We start from the raw sequence: 23074 nt of genomic DNA, 5'->3' as shown, positions 1-23074 counted from the left end.
TGAAGTTTTTTACATTTAGTATTTACAACTGCAATTTTTCTTACTACAGCATATCATAAAGGGTGATTTTTTAAGAGCTTGAGAACTTTTTTAAACAATAAAACGCATAAAATTTGCAAAATCTCATCGGTTCTTTATTTTAAACGTTAGATTGGTACATGACATTTACTTTTTGAAGATAATTTCATTTAAATGTTGACCGCGGCTGCGTCTTAGGTGGTCCATTCGGAAAATCCGCTTTTTTATCGACAAATTTTGTTCAGCGATGAGGCTCATTTCTGGTTGAATGGCTACGTAAATAAGCAAAATTGCCGCATTTGGAGTGAAGAGCAACCAGAAGCCGTTCAAGAACTGCCCATGCATCCCGAAAAATGCACTGTTTGGTGTGGTTTGTACGCTGGTGGAATCATTGGACCGTATTTTTTCAAAGATGCTGTTGGACGCAACGTTACAGTGAATGGCGATCGCTATCGTTCGATGCTAACAAACTTTTTGTTGCCAAAAATGGAAGAACTGAACTTGGTTGACATGTGGTTTCAACAAGATGGCGCTACATGCCACACAGCTCGCGATTCTATGGCCATTTTGAGGGAAAACTTCGGAGAACAATTCATCTCAAGAAATGGACCGGGAAGTTGGCCACCAAGATCATGCGATTTGACGCCTTTAGACTATTTTTTGTGGGGCTACGTCAAGTCTAAAGTCTACAGAAATAAGCCAGTAACTATTCCAGCTTTGGAAGACAACATTTCCGAAGAAATTCGGGCTATTCCGGCCGAAATGCTCGAAAAAGTTGCCCAAAATTGGACTTTCCGAATGGACCACCTAAGACGCAGCCGCGGTCAACATTTAAATGAAATTATCTTCAAAAAGTAAATGTCATGTACCAATCTAACGTTTAAAATAAAGAACCGATGAGATTTTGCAAATTTTATGCGTTTTATTGTTTAAAAAAGTTCTCAAGCTCTTAAAAAATCACCCTTTACAATAAACATATACTATATTGCAACAACATATCGTATCATCTATGTGCAATTCTTTATAGTTGAACAAAACCCGTGCTTATCGTTGAATCAACAACAATCCATAACAAAAGCGGTTGTCACAACGCAGAAGATTTTCATATAATTCGAATCGTGCCAGCAGTTAGCATCTTCAGTTATGCAGGCTGTTAATAACCGACGGAATCAGCGATCTAACGTTGTGTTTCAAACTAGAGACGTACGTGTGCGAGAATGATGATTGCAAGTTCATCTGTCGAAACGCAAGAAAAAACAAGTTTCCAATTGTAAAATCATTTGTAAATTATGTACAGCATCATTTGTTCATGCGAAAAGTTAATTTTGATATGAAAAAAATCGATTTTATTTCAAAAAACAACAATTTTCAGTTCTGATTTAAACGTGTGAGAAAATGATATGTTGATCATTTTTAAATCAGCATTGATAGTAAATGAAGAAAAACATCGTTGAATGTTTCGGCTCTCGTATATCATATATTATCGGATAAATTTTTGACGGATCGATGAACTGTTTGTTTATCTTTAAAATGTATGCAATTTTGTCTACTTTTCCGCTACATCCACTGAATAAATCAACATAAAAAGTGTTTCAGTTTTTTTTTCGATTTGTTTACTTCTATGCTCGCGTTTTACGTGAAATTAGCTAGTTTCAGACATTTTTTATCTTTACTATTTCCAGTAGTAAAAATCGGGAACCATCTACACGCAGAGAAAAATATTGTAAATGTAACTAAATCTGGGTTTCACGTAACGATTTATTTTGTTGAAATAGTGACAAAAGAAAAATTGGTGTAATATAGCAAATATTGTTGCTTGAAACAACAAAACTAGGTATTTGATTTTGCTCAGTGGATTAGTTTGTTTCTATAAATATTTTGTTAATACCAACAAATATTTTACTTGTGCGTTCCTGTCAATTTGTTGACAAACAATTTCATAGTAAAGTCAACTTGCAAAATCAGTTTAAAATGAACTAATTTTGGATAAAGGTAATATTTATAGTGTTTTGAATTTATAAACTTGGCAGTTGAAATAAATGATAAGATATCAACTTGAAATGATTAGTATTTCAACTTACGCTTTTGTTTGTAAAAAATATTCATTTTGTTTTGTTTTTACGAGTAAAATGATTTCTTTCGAAATAATTTGAAGGCTTGTTGTTGGTACATTTTTCTTCAATTTATATATTTGTAAGGAATTTCAATTACATTTATATTCCATACATTTATAATATTTATCTACATACCACAATCAATCCAATATTACTTTTTATAGTATTCAATGATTCGGTACCCTTTCCCGGTGCCCTTCTGGTGAAGATAGAGATAACCTGCATCAAATATATGTTGTTCAGAAAGCGTGTTATTTTTTTTTTTTTCATAAATACGTTTATTTCATAGGCAATATACATAAGTTTTTCTTCGCCGTGGCATCCACAATACATAGTAGTTTAAACCTAATACATTTCGAATATCATATTAGTATGTTGGTACTCATTAGTTAATCTAAACACTGTTTTTATCAAGCGAGTTGCTATTTTAAATTACATTAAATAAAATACATTTATTTTGTACATGATCTTATAACTATTTCAGGATTGTTTGTATCAGTTCACCACTTATATTCAATATCCTATAGTTGGCTATTGGTTGAACTCATGGAAGAGAAAACAGTTTAACATAAAATAAAATTTAAATTGGAACTCCAATGGATTTAATGAAATGATAAAGAAGTTTCATGTATGGAAGGTCACGACAAGCAAGAATGTCGCGAACTGGGACATTGGATAGTCTACCTTGGGTACGCAAGGAATTTATTAGTTGAGATCTGACATCACGAAACTCCACGCATGTCCAAACAACATGGTCAATATCGCGGTAACCTTCGCCGCAAGCACAATGATTAGTCTCGGAAAGTCCAATTCGAAGGAGATGTGCATCTAACGTGTAGTGATTGGACATGAGTCTGGACATCACACGAATGAAATCTCTACTCACATCCAGTCCCCTGAACCATGCCTTTGTCGATATTTTAGGAATAATTGAGTGCATCCACCGACCCAGATCATCTTTATCCCAAGAAGCTTGCCAGCTGGCAAGTGTTCTTTGGCGAGACGCGCTATAGAATTCGTTGAAAGCAATCGGTCTCTCATAAATTTCACCCTCAATAGCACCACGTTTGGCTAAAATATCGGCTCTTTCATTGCCTGGAATGGAGCAATGAGCCGGAACCCAAACTATTGTGATTAGATAATTATTATTCAATATGTCGTTCAGACACTGTTTTATTTTACCCAAGAAAAACGGTTCATTTTTGCCAGCAGCGTTTGAGCGAATGGCTTCAATTGCACTCAGACTATCTGTGAAGAGGAAATAATGGTTTGGAGATAATGTGACGATTACATTCAAGCTATAATGAACTGCTGCTAACTCTGCTATATAAACAGATGCAGGTTCTTGAAGCTTGAATGAGGCCGAAACATTATTGTTGAACATACCAAACCCTGTCGCTTCTTCCATTCGCGATCCGTCCGTGTAAAACATTTTCTCAGAGTTAATATGCCTGAACTTACTTGAAAATATTTTTGGGATTTCCATAGAGCGTAGGTGGTCCGGGATTCCACGCACTTCGCGCTGCATGGATGTGTCGAAAAATAAAGTTGAGTCAGGTACATTTAGGAGGCTGACACGGATAGGAATATATCTTGAAGGGTTGATTTCCTGTGACATATGGTTAAAATATACTGTCATGAATTTTGTTTGAGATCGAAGCTCGACTAGTCGTTCGAAATTATTAATTACCATGGGATTCAGCACATCACATCTTATTAGCAGGCGTGATGAAAGCTCCCAAAATCGATCTTTTAATGGAAGAACTCCCGCCAGAACTTCAAGACTCATTGTATGTGTCGAATGCATGCAGCCTAAAGCAATTCGCAAACAACGGTACTGAATTCGCTCAAGTTTGATAATATGAGAATTTGTAGCGGAACGAAAACAAACGCATCCATATTCCATCACTGAAAGTATCGTTGTCTGATACAATTTTATTAGATCTTGCGGATGAGCACCCCACCAAGACCCTGTTATTGTTCGAAGAAAATTTACTCTTTGTTGGCATTTCGTTATCAGATACCTAATGTGTCCTCCCCACGTGCATTTGGAATCAAACCACACCCCGAGGTATTTGAAAGTCAAAACCTGTTCGATTATTCTTCCCATCATATGAAGCTGAAGTTGCGCGGGATCATGCTTTTTTGAAAAGACGACCAGCTCTGTTTTCTCCGCAGAGAATTCGATACCAAGATGAACAGCCCAAACGGACAATTTATCTAAGGTATCTTGCAATGGTTTTTGCAGATCAATAGCTTTGGATCCAGTAACTGAAACCACGCAATCATCTGCCAATTGTCTTAGTGTACATGGGGTTACTAGACAGCTGTCAATGTCATTCACGTAAAAATTATAGAGGAGCGGACTGAGGCATGAGCCTTGCGGGAGACCCATGTAGCTAATTCTGATTGTTGCCAAATCGCCATGTGAAAAATGCATGCGTTTCTCTGACAAAAGGTTGTGCAAATAATTATTTATAACCGCTGGGAGTCCATGTTGGTGGAGCTTGTCTGAAAGAACATCAATGGAAACTGAATCAAATGCTCCTTTAATGTCTAAAAATACAGATGCCATTTGTTGCTTTTGAGCGAAGGCAATTTGGATGTCAGACGAAAGTAATGCAAGGCAATCATTCGTCCCTTTATTTCTACGGAAGCCAAACTGAGTATCTGACAACAAACCGTTCGTCTCGACCCAAGTGTCGAGACGTCGTAGAATAATTTTTTCGAACAATTTTCTGATGCAGGACAACATCGCAATGGGTCTATATGAGTTGTGATTGGAAGCTGGTTTCCCCGGCTTTTGAATGGCGATAACTTTCACTTGTCTCCAGTCAGGTGGAACAATATTTTGCTCAAGAAACTTGTTGAACAATTCCAACAAACGTCTTTTTGCGAGGTCGGGCAGATTCTTCACCAAGTTGAATTTAATTCTGTCCAATCCAGGAGCGTTATTGTTACAAGACATGAGTGCTATGGAAAATTCCATCATTGAAAAGGGGCTATCAATGGAATCATCATTTGAAGAAGACTCCCTAACAATGCTATGCGTAGGAACGGAATCTGGACAAACTTTCCTCGCAAAATCAAATATCCATCGATTCGAGTACTCCTCACTCTCATTTCCTACGTTACGATTCCTCATTCGTCTGGCCGTATTCCAAAGAGTGCTCATTGAGGTTTCTCTTGACAAACCTTCCACAAAATGTCTCCAATAGCTGCATTTCTTAACCCGAAGTATGTTCTTGTACTTGGTTTCTAAAACCAAGAATTTTTCAAAATTCTGAGGAGTTCCTCCTCCTCGTTTTAAAAACGTCTTGAAAGCATTTTGTTTCGCGTGTTTAGCATCTGAGCACTCTTTGTCCCACCAAGGATTTGGAGGTCTTCTGTTAGACGATGGACCAAGAAATCGTTTGGTTTGGGCTTGTTCTGCGGCCTCCAGAATCGAACAAACGAGGAAGTCATATTCTTCAAGTGGGGGAAGCTCTTCCATTGAAGTTAAGACACTTGAAATATTACTTTGGTATTTAATCCAGTCAATATTTTTTGTCAAATCATATGGAATATTAACTGAATTAGCAATGCCTTTGTTACTGCTAATTGAGATGATGATTGGTAAATGATCGCTACCATGTAAATCAGGAAATACTTTCCAGGTGCAATCTAGTCGAATTGAAGTCGAACAAAGAGATAAATCTAATGCACTTGGACGTGCAGGAGGTCTTGGGATCCGTGTCATGCTACCCATATTTAGTACCGTCATGCTAAAATTGTCGCAAATATTATATATTAGAGATGATCTGCTATCATTGTAAACGGAACCCCACATCATTCCGTGCGAATTGAAATCTCCTAAAATCAAACGTGGAGCAGGAAGGGCTTCGACAATTTCATTAAGCTGTCGTTGTCCAACTTGAGCTCTTGGAGGAATATATACCGAAGCAATGCAAATGTCCTTTCCTTTAATGTTTATTTGACAAGCAACAACTTCTATACTAGAAGTCGAAGGAATGTTTAATCTATAAAAGGAATAACATTTCTTAATTCCTAAAAGCACTCCACCATACGGGGAGTCTCTGTCGAGACGTATAATGTTAAAGTCATTAAAATTTAAGGCTATGTTTGATGTAAGCCATGTTTCGCACAAAGCAAATACATCACATTTTTGACTATGCAACAAAACTTTAAATGAATCAAGTTTTGGCATGATGCTTCGACAATTCCACTGCAGGACAGTGATTGAATCATTTGCGGCGGATGATAAATTATCCATCAAATGATACAAAACCTGTAAGAGCTGGCCATTGAGCTGATAACTGTTTCAAAAAAGTTCTAGCTATTGGAAGGAATGCTGTTATGATGGTCTTTAGAGGTTCAGAAATATTGAATGCAGCGAAAATCCATTCTACAATTTCCGAAAATTTCAGTAATCCTGTTGGTGAATGTGAAATGGAGCCCACTGGATTATTGTCTTTTCTTGAGCTAGTTCCTGGATTGGTTTGTGAATTTGACAAACCAGGAGGCACAGTTTTTGGTTTTAAATTTGGCTTTTTAGCTTTAACACGGGGATCTTTTTTTGAAGGTATAATTTTAGGTGTCTTTTTTGGTATTTTGTGGTTTGTTAATCTCCTCTTAACAGACCCTTGAGGAGTGACAAACGAGGTATCTTCACTATTTCCGTCAGAGTCAGATTCCTCTGGCTCCGCAAGATTTGAAAAACCGTTTTCGGTTTCCAAAGGGGAGACATGTATGACCGTTTTGAGCATTTCTGCATATGTGCGCTTAGACCGTGCTTTTAAAGAAAGCTTCATTTTGTCTTTACGCAGCTTAAATGCAGCGCACACTGAAAGATCATCATGAGGGCTTTCCCCACAATAAACACATTTTTCAACATCTTTATCGCAAAGATTATCCTTATGAGGCCCTTGACATTTGATACATTTGGACTTATTACTACAGTAAGTAGCTGTATGTCCGAATTTTTTACAGTTCGTGCAATTCATAACATGCGGTACGAAAAGCCGAACAGGAAGACGAATTTTATCGATATAGACATGGCTAGGCAATGCAGATCCGGCAAATGTTACGCGAAACGAATCTGAGGGACGATAAGACTTTTTTCCATCGACAATAGATGCTGAGTACAATTGTTTGCACTCGAGTATCTTAACTCCCTCAAGCATGGAGTTTTTAAAACGGCCAACTCCATTTTTAAGTAAATCATCTGCTGTCAGACTTGCTTCAGTCACAACACCGTCAATTTCTACCTCCTTCGATGGAATGTAAACTCGATATTCAATAGCAAATAATTTACAGGTTACAATATCGTTTGCCTGTTTCAAGTCGTTAACTACAACTCGAATTTTATCTCTATTAACCTTACAGATTTCTTTAACTTCAGAGAAATGTGATGTCAAATCCTTTGTAATTTGCATCAAGTTTAAAATCTTTTCTTTTTTTCGAAGATAGACTATCCATGGCCCAGTGGTACCCTGTGGATAATGTTTAGCCCTCGGAGTATTTAAACTTTTACTAGTATCCGGAATCGGGTTCGGATGATCTTCCATGAGATCATCCATTACATTAATTTTTTTTTGTAAATTAATAATACCAAAATAAAAACTTATGTTTAGTAAAATTTCAGATATAAGAAATAAAAAATAAATTAAATTAAATCTACCTTGTAGCTGATGTCTCTGTTCCTTTATCGTGAAGAACGACGTGAAGCTCTTCCAACGATTTCCAATTGGCAGTCTTTTGCTGTTTCCAATTGGCAGTCTTCTGTCGTTTACTGCTATCTCAGTTGCTCTGCCGTCGTTGTGAACACCACTGCACTTGCTGTACCTGACCCCAGGTACAGTGCTTTTGCTCTTGGTGGCGATCAAATGCGATGCTTGCAGTGTAGCACCTCGCGATATATGCCGTCTCTTTTGATCCTACGCAGCGTACAAATTCTGGTACCTGGTAGATCAGCACTGGGTTGCTTTAGCACCTCTGTGCCTTTGCACCCCTTCGTCTTCGCACCTTTATGCGATGGCACCTCTGTGACTCGTCACTTCTATGCTCTCGCACCTCTGTGTCTCTACACCTCTGTGCGTTTGAACGGGATGGCCTTCGTTGCTAGCTTTCCAGTCGGGAAACGCCCCGAATATTGCGTTTGCTATGGGCAGTTTAACTACCTGAAGCTTAGAATTGTCTCGGTAGCAGCCGTTAACTCACGAGCCAGTACAATCGAAACACAACCTCTTCGCTTGAATGGTTTTTACTGAATCAAAAAGCGTGTTATTGTTGTTTCTAATATTATTAACTATCAATACTTACGCTTGGATTGATGAAAAGCCCGATGAAAAATATATAAGCAGGAAAAATTTTACTTTTGAAACGCGTAAAAAACTTTTCTGTTCATTCACGATTGAAAAAACGACTCTGGTTTATAAGAAATAGGACTGGTATGGTTCTTTTGAACAATAAACTTTGTTGTATCATTACACAAATAAGACAACAGATAAAATGAATAAATTTTGTTCTTAACATAAAGATAAAGCAGACTTGAATCAACATAGATATTGCGAATAAAATCAACTCTGCTTTTATTGATACGCAATACATTGATGAATTATTTCAACAATAAAATCAGCTGGAACAATTATTTTTTTCGTTTGGCAAGACCAATATATTTATTCACATTGAACAGAGATCTTTGTTGATGTTGAAGGGAGAAAATGGTTTAAAACAATCATATTCTAGATTGAAATTAACATGAATCGGATTTGAAAATCTACTAACCGATTTGTTATTTTAAACAAGCTCCATTTCTCTGCGTGTAAAATAACGCTTGATCCAATCCTCGAACAATTTTTTATATTCAATTTTTAGTATGGCCATCAGAAGCATCTGCGACTTTCCATAATCGCATCTCGGGTGCTGAAACCCGTTTCACGGAGCGGTTTCTTGAGTCGACCGAATAGAAAAAAAATCTCAGGAAACCAAATCAGGTAGATTCGGAGGATGCTGAATAGTATTCGTTTCGTTGTTAGTCGAATGTTCACGGATAACGATGGCATGCGTTATCGTGGTTCAAATTCCACGAGTTGTTTTCCACTGGTCTTTCTCGTCGAATTGCTTTACGCAAACGTCTTATAATACCCAAATAATACTCCTTGTTGACGGTCTGACCGACGACACGACCAGGCACTTCGAAGAAAAATCAGCATTAAAACTTTTCGCTAACGATTCACCGCCAGTTACCACAAATCTAGCGACCCCTTGTAAATGATAAAAATAATCTTCTCGAGCAACACTGTTTAAGTTGCTATGGACTAGTTACCAAGGAACCCCAAAACAAATAAACATGTTTTGAAAGCGGTGGAATAGTTCTATTAGTGTTAAACTTTGTTCAAATTAAGCAGAAATGCATTTAAATGAACTCGATTTTCGGAATTTAATCGAAACTAAGGATGAAACCAACGAACGAGGACAATGATCTGCTTCCAGCGATTCATCCGTACACTTCAACTGCTAGCTTTTCTGGGCAGTAGGATTCGGTGTAATATACCGGTGTCAAAATTGTTTTATGTCGGTTGATTGCACAGAAGTGGAAACAGTATTTCACCTTGTTGGACACTATTCGAGGATTACTAGTGGAATTCCACAAAGAAATCATTTTACCGTACGTTATACAGGTACCGCAGAGCACTAGCCTCGCTCAGCTCGTTGTCGGTCATTTCCATGTCTTCCTTCTCACACAACGGTTTCAAGTCAAGACCTGAATTTTGAACTTGGCTTTATAAAAGGCTCCTCATTTTTAAAATTCCGCTCGAGTCAGGTAAATCCATTAAAATGTTCCGTAATATAATAACCGATCTGAAATTTATTTTGTTTACATTCATCTTGCCTTCGATATGCAGTAACCAAGGTTATGGTGACTGTTATTCAAAATCAATAAATATATCAACTTGTGCTGCCAGTTTTGATAGACGAGTTTTGATAGACGAGTGGCAGGTCGTGTCGTCGGTCTGACCTTGTGGAAGGAATTCATGGCACAGACTAACAGACAGGACACTCAAATTAGATTCTTCAATCATTTTAACGGTCATTTCGAATATTCCTTTATTTGGGATAGTACTCACATGTGTCATGATGGCGCCACGTTACCCTATCAAAACATTCTGTCTGTCATCTAGACTGTGTTTATTTTTTTCATTTACCAACAGAGTTGCCATTCATACAGAATTACCTGTAATGTATTGATTTATATACGTACATGCGAATTTCATGAGGGATACAGTTTTAATACATATTGCCAAAACTATATACATAATTGTGCCTACTTCTCATCCTCCAACGCAATACAAAATCGAACCCGTTTGGTTACAATATTTACTTGCTTCTGGTCTGCCGCCACTTAATTTCGGGTGAAAACTACCAACACAATAAAAAATAGTCTAGATGAACAACGTTGAGTCGAATAAATGGTTACCTTCCAACATCGCGTAAAAGTTAAATATATTATCAACGTAATCCAATAATTTATTGTGACGATTCATTATCAAATATTTTGATTAAATCAGGCATCCCTGCAAGCAGCTGATCGGTGTTGACAAACGAGGGGAAACCAACTAGTAAAAAAACTTTTGCATAACACAAGGGGTGTACAGATAGTAAATAGTTCGCGCAGTACAATATAGATGGAACTATTGCATCACGAAAAATTATTTTTATAAGAATTTACTCATACTGTCATGTCTGTTAGTCTGTGATGACAGCATCGATAAACAAAGAAATAGGCAGGGCTACAGTTTGAAAATCAAGAAAATTAAACAAACTCAATACTGATTATAAGCAAGTAGGTATTTCTAATATTTCTTTGCAGGCTTCTTAGTCATTTGTATTGTTTTAATCTTATTAACAGAAAAATGAGGAGAGCCATCTGCGAGAGACGAAATTCTTGATGTCACACAATTGTACGAAGTGTTAAGATTAAGATTAAGAAATAAAAATCTAAGTTCAAACATTTTTTCCCTTGCAAAAAAATCCTTACCACTCTGTGAATCGATTGAATAATGAAACGAAACATTTAATATTAGCTAATTCTCTGACAGCGTGTAGACAATATTTTAAGAGCACTTTTGTTTTAATGTGCCTACTCCAAATGAAATGCACTGGCAACGAATGTCATGTCGAGAACGAAAAACAGAACCGCTGGCAAGTTCGGTTGACGGCGATTTCACGGTTTTGCGAAGTTGATAATTGCAGACAGAAACAGGTTCAGGTCCAGTGATTGTGCTTCTGTCATTGGTGTGTTTCTGTGCTGTCTCAATTTTCTTTTGTGAACTTTGAATATGTGGAAGCAGCAGCTGTGTTCTTGGGAGTTCAAGGATATCTCGTGAGTTTGGAAACGTTTTCTCGGAAAGCCCGTGTCTTTGCGTAGTGCAATAGCCTTAGGTTAGAAAATTCAGCTCGTTCGGTTGAAGTTTAAAGATCCGAAATACTTTTGCAGACGCGTCATTGTGCCACGGAAAACAAATGTAGTGACAAGATTGGGTGGAGTGTAAGTCAACACGTTCTTGTGCAATCGTGAAGCAAATATCTTGATAAAAGATACTGTGCGGGTGTTCGGAGGCGTAGATGTAGGTAATCTGAGAAATAATTCCGTGGAGGAGACAGAAAAAAAGCCGTCACTCGATAGAAAACAACGATGAGATCGCAGTTCAGCCCTTTCAACACATCGCTGATGACATCGAGCGGAAGTACATCCGCTGCGTCTGCTGCAATGCCTCAGCGACCACCCCGTCGAAGGGCTCAATCGGTTGGAAACTCGGCCTACGGTAGTTCGCTGGTTTTCGCATCTTCGACACCGAGGGGATCCTTGTTCAGTGCCGTAAGTATATCACCTAAAAATTCACTCAAAGGTCACGCGCACCAGTGCAGAACAAAGACTCGCACAACAGTCGTTTCGATTCCCGGTGGTTTTGTTTTTTATGTTTGTGGAGGAGACGAAGTAGGAATTCTAGTGAGGAATGTATAACATTTTTTCTTTGACAATCAAGTGGCAGTAAGCCCTACCGTGATAACGACACGATTTAAAAACCGGAGAATTTGAATTGCGCTATTGCAATGCAATCTGTGATAAGATAAGAGCTAAACTCGGTAAATGTTTCTCGCGCAGGTTTACTGCGGATAGGCTGTTGTGGTTTAATGTTGACCGTTTTGAGAATTCGGTTCCAATTTGGACAATGTAGGGCTCTAGAGATATGAAACAAATGTTGAGTTGAGTGACGAGCCCCGGAAAACCCCGTTTTCGATGCCGAGAGCAATCGGTAGAAGTATCTATCTTGTAGATCGTTTATTTTCACTGGTCAAACTTGTGGGTGACCTTGAGTTAATTAGTGTGTTCCAGATAATTAAAAATCTGATAAGCAAGTGTAATGGGGCGATGGTTCGCAGTTTCTGTATGCTTCGTGGCGGTGGCGGCGAAACGATATGAATTTAACATCACTTTTTCACTAGCTCCATGGATCTTCGACACTATTGTTTGTTTTATTAAATTCAAAGACTTAGTTGAAACAGGTCGGACGGCTTGTTTCTGTACGAACAGTGAGCTATTGATGAATGTGAATCGACATGATACACGTAGCGCAAACAGAATATATTGATCGGTTGATTTAGAGAACAAGTTATATGACCTAAATGTGGAATATTTTCGTACTAACCCTCTTAGCGGTTCCTTGAACTAGTTACATTAGAAAGTAGTTGTAAATTTATGTTTTGTCATAGAAATTTCGTTGCAAAGTAAACGTTGAAGCACAGACTAACAGACATGACAGTATGAGTAAATTCTTATAAAAATAATTTTTCGTGATGCACTAGTTCCACCTATATTGTACTGCGCGAACTATTTACTATCTGTACACCCCTTGTGTTATGTAAAAGTTTTTTTACTAATTTGTTTCCCCTCGTTTGTCAACACCGATCAGCTGCTTGCAGGGATGCCTGATTTCATCAAAATATTCGTCACAGCAAAATTATTGGATTACGTTTATAATATATTTAACTTTTTTAGCGATATTGGAAGGTAAACATAAATTTTTCTCAACGTTGTTCATCTAGACTATTTTTTATTGTGTTGGTAATTTACACCCGAAATTAAGTGGCGGCAGACCAGAAGCAAATAAATATTGTAACAAAACGGGTTCGATTTTGTATTGAGTTGGAGGATGAGAAGTAGGCACAATTCTGTATATAGTTTTGGCAATATGTATTAAATCTGTAACCTGCATGAAATTCGCATGGACGTATACAAATCAATACATTACAGGTAATTCTGTATGAATGGCAACTCTGTTGGTAAATGAAAAAAATAAACACAGTCTAGATGACAGACAGAATGTTTTGATAGGGTAACGTGGCGCCATCATGACACATGTGAGTACTATCCCAAATAAAGGAATATTCGAAATGACCGTTAAAATTATTGAAGAATCTAATTTGAGTGTCCTGTCTGTTAGTCTGTGGTTGAAGGCTGGCTATGACATTCGAAGACCGTGGTCGCTTCTTTGGAAAAGTAGAGTGCCGCACTGTACACGGAATCGAGCATGAAGATGTTGACAAAATGTGGTTGGAAAGTGTTTCTTAAAATTGAAATTATTCAACATTTACTCTGTCGACTTTCATGCGAAACTCCCGCGGTACTTCGATTGTTACTTGTATTTCACATTTGGATTTCTCTTACAGATTCGTTTCTGCTTTGATCAATCAGAGATGTTATCTGACTACTTTTATACTAACTAAGCGATTACTCACTGAATTATGTAGTCCTGAGTACAGGGTGCAGCAGAAAAACATGGGACATTTTATGGAATCTCTTTAAAATCCAATTCTCAGTAACGTTAAGTAATAATATCAACATTTTCGTGTTCACTTATCTTTATTAGATACAATCCAATAAATTTACCAATTTTAAAATAAAAACAATCTAATGAGTTAAGGTTCGAACTGCTAGCAATTCCAGAAATAATAGCAGCATAAAAAATGTATGCATAATTCAACAAAAAAGTGTTGTATGTAGATTAGGAACAAATGATTGTGGTGATAATCCTTTGTTCTGTAAAGTTTTTTAACTCTCTATGGTACACCCGTCATAGGTTTCCGTTCTCTTTAGAAACTATCGGTACCACCTGCTTGCTTCCTAGCTTCGAAGAGTTTCCGCTTAACTAGAGCCTAGTACTTCACTATTGGGCAAAGTTCTGAGCAAAAGCTGGAGCCCAAAAGCTGGAGAGTCGAGGCTTCAGATAAATAGTACCAACTCTTTTCGCAGATATTCTTCCTAGTATACATTCTTACTGATAGAGTCGAGGAAAAAACTTTTAGATTTTCGACCACAATTACATATGGCTTGCCGATACAAATTTTTTTTTTGTTTCAATTATAGAGGCTTTAACATTAATGTCATTCGCCTCTTCGGGCCAGAAAAACTTTCTGACCTTATGTGCGGGGTTGGGAATCGAACCCAGGCGGGCTGCGTGAAAGGCATCGACTTACCCATCACGCTATACCCGTCCCCCTTGCCGATTCAAATATTTATTCGGAAATTTTAACATTTCTTTTGTTCGGAAATGCTCGGCAAAGGCGATTCTTTGCATGGTGGTGTGAAAAGCCACCCCCGGAAGCTGTTTAAAGTTTTCGATTTGTCATTTAAATTTTTGCAAAAATTTGTGTATAGCCTTTCTCTATAGAAAGGTAACAGGATCGCTGTAAAAACCGACTTTTGATCGACGTTCCGGAGACCCCTAGTGTGATATACCATTCGACTCAGCTTGACGAGATCGGAAAATGTCTGTGTGTGCACCTTTTTAAAGATTTTCTCCGCACAATTTTTTCGGAGATGCTTGAACCGATTTTAACAAACTTGGAAAGCTACAATTGGGTTGTGAATAAAGTTCGAAGATCAAGTGGCTATCATTTCTCCCCCTCGGCCAGTGTTGCCCATAAAGGGGGAAAAAAAGATCAAGTGGCTATTATTTCCGCTTCCGGAGATATACTGGTATAAGTGACGTAACTGACAAAACGTATTTATTTTCTCTCCGCTGCTCGATCGTGTGGGAGAAACCAGTTCGTTGATTAACAAGTCTCTAGGATTAGATAAGCAAGTTTTAGGAATTGTGTGGATTCCGTCAACGAGTTGCTTTACCTTCGATCGATCAGCCGTTGAAGACATTTCAAATGGCAGTGTTGTAGTGCCGCACAGCGCTTCGGACAGTATTGGAACTGTGTGACTCCTTGGGATTCGTAGCACATTTTGTGGTCCAAGGAGAATTTTAATGCAAGAAATTCGGCGTCCTGGAACGAACCCATTTCGGAGTACCTAAACGATCTATGGAGAAGATGGATCGAGGGTTACGATAAGATCGACAAACTACAGGGTTTGGATGAATGAAGCAGTGAAGAAGAGTATACATGCTTCACTGTGTATGATATTCATGAATATATCTGCTTTATGAATCATGTCGCTTTTGAGGAAGCGTGAGCCTTGTTGCTTTATTGAAGTGGCTGTCCATGCACGAGAATAGAAGAGAGCGAATAATATTCACCCCTACTACTGTTTCTCCTTCTCTCGGTAAGAGAGAAGCTCTAGCCCCATAATTCACTGCAAGCAAATTAGCTTCACGGTGCAAGATAGTGATGAAGATTGAATATTCAGTTTTCGCTAGCAGACTGATGACTGGCTCTTAACTGTCGCATGTTTCTTCGAGGTCCGAACGCGATTCACATTTATACAGAATTACACATACAGGTGTGCACTGCCACCGCTCGAGCGTTTATTAGAGTGAAGGTTTTGCTGTAATGGTAACATGTGTTTCTTACAGCTCTCGAAGCTCATAGCAATACACAATGAAAATTCAATGAAAAAATGTTCAACGCGGAATACTGATTAAAAAACTTATTTTTCATCCTACTGGTTGATTACCTGTCATGCACAACTACGATTAAACCCAATTAAACACTATTCAGCAGGAATTTGATTTACACAAGTAACAAGAATTCAGGAGCTAGTTTCTCTCTAACAGCCAGCAAACGAAGCGTTTGTTTGTTTGCAGTATTTGGTGAGATCATCAGATCGCCATTGCGAATTGCTTCGCTCCTGTTACTTCTGTTTATAATATTCAAGTATAACTAAGAATTATTACCCTCTACTAACTTGACACGAGTTGAATAAGTGATATGCAACAGTTTTCGTGGCATAAAGTCATCATTAACAGCCGTTCGCGTCGGAGAGCCAGTCATCAGCCTGTTAGCGAAAACTGAGTATATAATCTTCATTACTTACTAGCCCCGTGAAGATCGTTAGCTTGCAATGAAGTGTTTGTGAGAAGAACGACGTTCAGGACCACGAGAGAGCAAACTATATTCACGGCTTCTGTGCTTCATGAAGACACTAATACCAGCACACTATACCATCTGTGCATATGTGGAATATATTTGCTTCGACTAGCGTTTTGTTTGTGTGGTTCTTTTTGGCTGGAAAGGTGTCCTCTTTGTGAGCGGTGGAATTGTTCGCTCACAATGCAATGGAAACTATATATTCATTCACCAGTGAATGAATATTCCAAACCCTGACAAACTATGAAGACCTCGATGTTGTTTTGGTGGTCATCAGCCTCAGGAGCTGGACGAAATTGAGGTTCATGTATTCAAGCATATCTAAAGATGTCGCATAAACCGGAAGTAGTGGTTTCTAGGTTGGAACTTTGCAACCTTTTTATATAATGAGGCGCGCCTCTGGACCTTTTCTCCGATAAAGACACCAATTTCATTGGAGCAAATTGTCAGTTATCGGACGAAAAAGTCGACAATCAAAAAGATATCCATCCATGCAGTCAAACCATTAAAACCAGGCGATCTAGTTGTCATCGTTGATGAATAAGCTAGAAACCTTTGAGAACAAGAACGCATTCAAGAGACATTTTCGGAAAAATCCGGACAAGTAAGGAGCACCACAGTGCAAACAAATAGAATTGTTTCGGAGCTAAGGATGATTTTCAAGGGTCGGGGGATGTCGACGATATCCCTCGTTTTAGGGGTTCAAACCCCCTCCGAAACATTAGAAATTATTATTTTATGAAAACTCTTCAGTCATAAAATATATTACTTTCAAGAAAACAACATTATAACCAAAAAGTTTTCAAGTATATATATATAAATATTTCGTATGGAAATTTCAAGACACGTTTATCATATGGCTTACCGCTGTTCACTAAGCTTTTTGGCAATATAGACATGTGGCCATCTGACTGTCATAGGTAACAAGTGATTTGCACGGGATTCTTGTATCCTGACGGAAAGTCACATAAGAAGGTATAGATCTTCTCAAGCGCATGCGTAACAAACGTACGCCATTTTGAATACAGGGGAAAAAGTTCTTCCACTTTTCTTTTTCGATAGAGAGAATGTCTCCGTATAGTTTTGTGAATATAAGGATCGATGACGCTTGAGGGAGGATCATGCACACGCACTTCTATAGAACTATCTTTCATATATACTGGAATGTTGTACTTAATGTTTTCGTGCTCCACATAGTGCACATTGTTATTGTCTTTTGCGAATTGAATTGCATACAACTCTTTATAAAACTGGATGTAAACAACATTATTTGTCTTATTGCATTGAAGTCAATGCACACGTTTAATGTCAAGATGCATTTGCTCCTTAAGCAAACCATTTAGTTGTCGTATCGAAGGTCGAATTTTGGCTGCCTGAAGTCAACAATAATTGTATTCTTTCGTATCGGCGGTAGCTTTTGTTCGTTTGGTTCACTAATTTTCGAGGTCGTTCAATTGTTCACCACACAATACTGTACTTGGTTTCTTCTGTCCCCAACGTAAGCGGTTTTGTTTTATCGACTGACTTGAATGAGATGTGAAAGCGAACTGAAATTCCGGATCCTAACATTGGTCAACATATCTAATGTTATCCAAAAATTTCGAATGTAAAGAAAATAGACTTATTTTCATGCGGGATATTGAAATAAATGAGTTCAAAATGCAATTGGAAGAAATCAATCTTGAAAATGAATAAACAAAAATTCACTCGAGAATAAATATTTCTATTTACTTTGACAGCTTCATTAGAAAACATCATCGTTTGAACAACAACGCAATCTACGCGTCGAACTGTCGTTAGAAGGCTAATTAGATTTTTTATCGTGACGTCACAAATGAACAAAAATTTATCCTTGACAGTTCAGCGGTACTGTTTACAAACAAGCTTAAACAAAATCGAGGAACATATCTCAAACAATCATCTTTACACTTCATAACTTGCCACTTTGATTTAATGAATCGTTGAAACGAACCGTATCGAATCATTAACAAATGTTATTAAACTTTTAAAGTCTGTTTACAATCAGTAATGCTGAACTGTCAAAATGTGTTCATCCGATTGAGGTTAGCAGTGACGGTAAAAAACCTAATTAGGTTTTGCACGTTTTGCACGATGACGACCCAAATGAACTGCCGATGAATCAAGTTCATCTTTGACAGTTGCCATTCCATTTGGAAAAAATCTATTTTCTTCTCCTATTACGACAGAATTCTTTGAAAATTCACTGCTGAATAAATGTTCCTATGTATTTTTGACACCTTCATTAGAAAACATCATCGTTTAACCAACAACGCAATCAAATTTGGGCGTACACAGGCACACAGATTTTCCAAGTTGAAACGCAGATTTTAAAATGGCAACTCTGCTTGAGAGCCGCGGTTCAATTTTGAAGAGCCGTGGTTCGTTCGCTCATTGCTACGAGTCGTGAGCGCTCGCCCATCACTATTAAAGATCTTCCATATAGAACTTCTAGCTGCTGAATTTGCTCTTAGCTGCTGAATTTGCTATAAGTGACGGTAAAAACCTAATACCACGTAGTGAGTGGAATCGATTGTACAGAGTTGCGGTATCTCATAAATAATTAGTACTTATCTAAAATAATTACCGAAACGATGTGAAATACATATTTAAAATCAATGTACTGAAAGTTAACCTAAAACAACCGCGGTGATACCAAAAAAAAAGAAGAGTAACACTGAAAATGTAAGAAACAAAGGTAAGACCTTTATATAATACTAAAGAATTGAATAAATTACAGCCTTTTGAATAAATTACAGCCAATATTGCTTATCTATATCCTCCCATTGATTGAGCTGTTCTGTCTATTATTCGCCTTACCAATCAGCCTAGCCTTGTGATGTTCTTTGCTGTATTATATTCGATTCGGACGTCTCCGGAACGTCAGCGTCAGCCAACATTAGCTGGAATGGATTATTCAGACCTTTCCGATCAGGTTTAGTGCAGGCAAAGGCATCATAATCTCACATTTCCCGAACAAATCATTGGTAACACCCTTTTTTTGCGAACATGGCGATCTCGGTCGAGTCCGCATCGAATTTCGTTCTTAGAAGTAGGGAAGAGAAATGTCAAATTAGTGCGCGACAAAATAGCAGCCCGAATAAAGTCTAACATCAAAATTAGAACAAATTGATATTTGATTATGATAGCAACATCAGATTGAAATCATAATATGATATCGACTCATCAAATTTTCAATTAATATCACATTGTGTTATCATTTTGCTGTTTCATATTCTCACTAACGCTAGATACTATGAGAAGTATTTTATCAATCATCTAATAGATCTGGGAACTTTAATACACTTTTCTAAAGAAACCGTCTAACTAAATATCCATAATTTTGAGTCACAGGACTAATTCTGCATCAAATGATCGTAAATTATAAGTCTATGCAGGAACTAAAAATTTAATGAAGAGATCTGGGATACCTTATTGTCGGATTCCTAATTCACGTTCCCTGTGTTGTAGGAGACTTCACTGTAAAACGTTCGGTCTTCAGAGCCTCTAAATTCGTATTTCAAAGTGATTACAAGTGCGAGTTGTTTGAGATCAAGTAGATAACTCAATTTAATGTTATAATATTTGAATGCTACATCTTTGGATATGAGAAGGACAAAGAGAACATTTTTATACTGAGCTCAAATAGCCACACTGCTATTCACGGTGGATGCGGGATGGAAGCAACGCAACGAGTGTGCACTGACATGAACTACCTGAATACAACTTTGTGAACCAACACTGCTTGTCATATAACCGAACATTTTCTATCTCATGATAGCTAGCACTTACCGTCAATAGCAATCGCAAAAAGTTCGCATTCCAAAACACCTAAGTTCGAAACCGGATTCTCTCCGCGGTAGTGTGGAGGAAATATTGCATGATATCTTTTTTCTTGCTTGCGACTAATATGGAGATTGCATAAAATCTTTTTTCTTGTTTGCGAGTAGTATCGCCTAAATGTATACTATCCCGAACCTATTTTGGCTGTTCTATTTTTAGATTATGCTCGTGACGTGTCCTTTCGAGAAAATCTACATCATATTATGTTTTCAATGCGCTTTCACTGAGAGCAAAACTAGTTTCGAGTTTGATGTCACACAGCATTTTTTTTTGCTTTCAATTTTGATCTTTTAACCGTTAAAACGACTAAAACGATAGCAAATTAAGTAATCGATATATACGAACAGCACAACATCAGATTGAGTTTTCTTTTTAATCTCACACTCTACTCGGGAATCGCCTGAGCCACAGAAGCATACATCTGCTTGGTTGGTAAAAGGTACATTTAAATTCATACAGTCGCACCTGCTAGCAGAATGCAAATTACAGTCGAAACCAGTAAAATTCAAGCTATTCTAACATTAAGTCATTACAAATAAAATTTTCCGTCATTTGACAAATTAGATCTTTATGAATTACATCGTATGAGGAATTAAGTCACCTGTAAAATTCAAAATTTTTTAGAGTGCAGGCTAAGTTTTGTGAACAGATGGTAATATTCCTTCAAATGTTTCAATGCATGTGTTTACAGTTGTCCGGAACCGTTTCGTGTCGGTACTGAGCCGTCCAAGTGTAAAAATACGCACTGAAATCTCGTGAACGAATATTACCGTTTGTGCACAGAACTGATCCGGCACTGAACCGGACCGGAAAGGTGTAAATATACCGTATATATTTGCCGAAAAGTTCACACGTGCCAAACATCACAAGGTTTCGTGACGTTCACGTTGTATGTCTTCATAAGAATTACATAAACTAATGTTGACGTTCCGTACCGATGACGGACGCTCGACGAAATCGTACTTTTGATATCGGTTCATGGCCTTTTGATGCCGGCCACTCAAGTTATCAATACCTCTTGAGTCTCCACCTTGCTCGCTGTGCTTAATTTTCTCTGTTGTCTACCAGATCTGAACTAAGTTGATACTGCGTAGATTTCGCCGATTACCATTGAACCACCCTCACCAATGCAGGGGTTACTGATGCTGACACGTTGCAATTCTTCGCTTATGCATGAATTTAATGTTACGAGATTAAACTGATTATCACTCTATCCCGTTTACCGATAAGCAGTATCGATTCTCCATCCAAAACATGTGTCGAACGATTTCAGTAGTTTCGCTTAGTCACAACGTGCAAATCGGCAAAACAGATACAAAACATTCTTGTAAAAACACACCGTAAATTGCTACCACTACCAGAGCAGAGGTTGTAAAGTAATTACGAAGCCGTTATCAGACCATATGTGTTATCGTCGTCCGTTGCCGTTGACGCTTATCAGTGATAAGCACAGCAACTGTTGTCTGGCTGTGGCGACCAGTTTATCGACTGACAGCACCTACGGTTGACTGTTTCTCTTCCCGTTCGGTTCAGAATGAAGCAGTCTTGTGACTAGAAGATAGAAAGCACAGTTTTGACAGTACCACTAATTTGGGGAAGTTTTCGCAGAGCCTACTGGGATCTTTCGACCCGCGATGGTTACGGTAATTTGCATCTGTATCATTTTTTTTACGATTTCGTAATGATGAATCACTTTTAATATCCGTACGTTATTTTTTTACCATTCACAGAATGACGAGGAAACAAGTTTGGTGCGGATCAAAGTGGTGGCCGCTCACTCGCTGACCAAGAAAGATATTTTCGGCAACAGTGACCCGTACGTCAAGGTGGACATCAACACGATCGTTGGCGAAGTGAACATCGATTCCATGGTTACAAAGACCAAGAAAAAGGTATTGCTTTGAGTAGGAAAGTAGTAGTATCTTTGAAATTGAATGCTGTAATATTTCCGCAGACCCTCAATCCGGTATGGAACGAAGAATTCACCCTCCGGGTGAAGCCCAACGAACACAAACTGGTCTTCCAGGTGTACGACGAGAATCGGCTAACGCGAGATGGCTTTCTGGGCATGGTGGAGCTGACTCTTATCAATCTACCACGGGAACAGGAAGGTCGAACGATAGCCGTAAAAAATTATCCACTTCGGCCGAAAAAAGTATCCGGCATGTTGCGATCCAAAATCAGAGGATCGCTGGATATTTACCATGCGGTCATACGAGACCAGGATGCGGGAGAGCAAAGCTCGTGGGGAACCGCGGAACCGTCAGCATTGGCTAGTGTAAATAGTTACCAGTGGTGTTGTGCCTTCAATAAGAAGTTTTAATCCGATCCTCTATTGCAAACAGTTTCGAGCGGTCCCTACTGCGGTTCCGAACGTGGATGCTCTACCGCCCGGATGGGAGGAACGACAGGATGCCATCGGACGAACGTACTATGTGAATCACATTGCCCGCACGACACAGTGGGAACGGCCAACGGCGGCCCCACCGCAGCATGGCATCAACGAAATGGCAGCTGCCTTCCAGCGACGTTTCCACATTAGCAACGACCCGGGAGATACCGAGGGTACCAATAGTAATGCGGTAAGTGTTTACTTTTTCGGGAGCTTGTTTGTCTTGATAGATGAGAGTGCTGTTGAACCACTTGAACTTCTAAGGTGAGAACGGTTTCTCAAACTGTTACAGGAAAAATGGCAAACGTAA

At 38.3% G+C, this 23074-nt stretch overlaps 1 protein-coding gene across 4 annotated transcripts in view; it reads left to right on the top strand.

Annotated features, from left to right (window-relative positions):
- Positions 1 to 11321: 11321 nt before the first annotated feature.
- Positions 11322 to 23074, top strand: part of LOC131427455 (E3 ubiquitin-protein ligase Nedd-4-like) — a 34870-nt gene continuing 23117 nt past the window's right edge. The window contains exons 1-5 of one of the 4 annotated variants that reach the window (XM_058590655.1): positions 11322 to 11517; positions 11632 to 12012; positions 22103 to 22264; positions 22327 to 22650; positions 22718 to 22954. In XM_058590655.1, the coding sequence (XP_058446638.1) occupies positions 11830 to 12012; positions 22103 to 22264; positions 22327 to 22650; positions 22718 to 22954 (906 nt within the window). In that variant the 5' untranslated portion in view covers positions 11322 to 11517; positions 11632 to 11829. Of the gene's footprint in view, positions 12013 to 21812; positions 22016 to 22102; positions 22265 to 22326; positions 22651 to 22717; positions 22955 to 23074 lie in introns of those variants that run through there. The other 3 variants (XM_058590654.1, XM_058590657.1, XM_058590656.1) reach the window with 3 other exon arrangements.

The sequence above is a fragment of the Malaya genurostris genome, chromosome 2 (genome assembly GCF_030247185.1).
Source record: "Malaya genurostris strain Urasoe2022 chromosome 2, Malgen_1.1, whole genome shotgun sequence".
Taxonomy (NCBI): Eukaryota; Metazoa; Arthropoda; class Insecta; order Diptera; family Culicidae; genus Malaya; species Malaya genurostris.
This window is presented reverse-complemented; position numbering and strand designations above follow the sequence as displayed.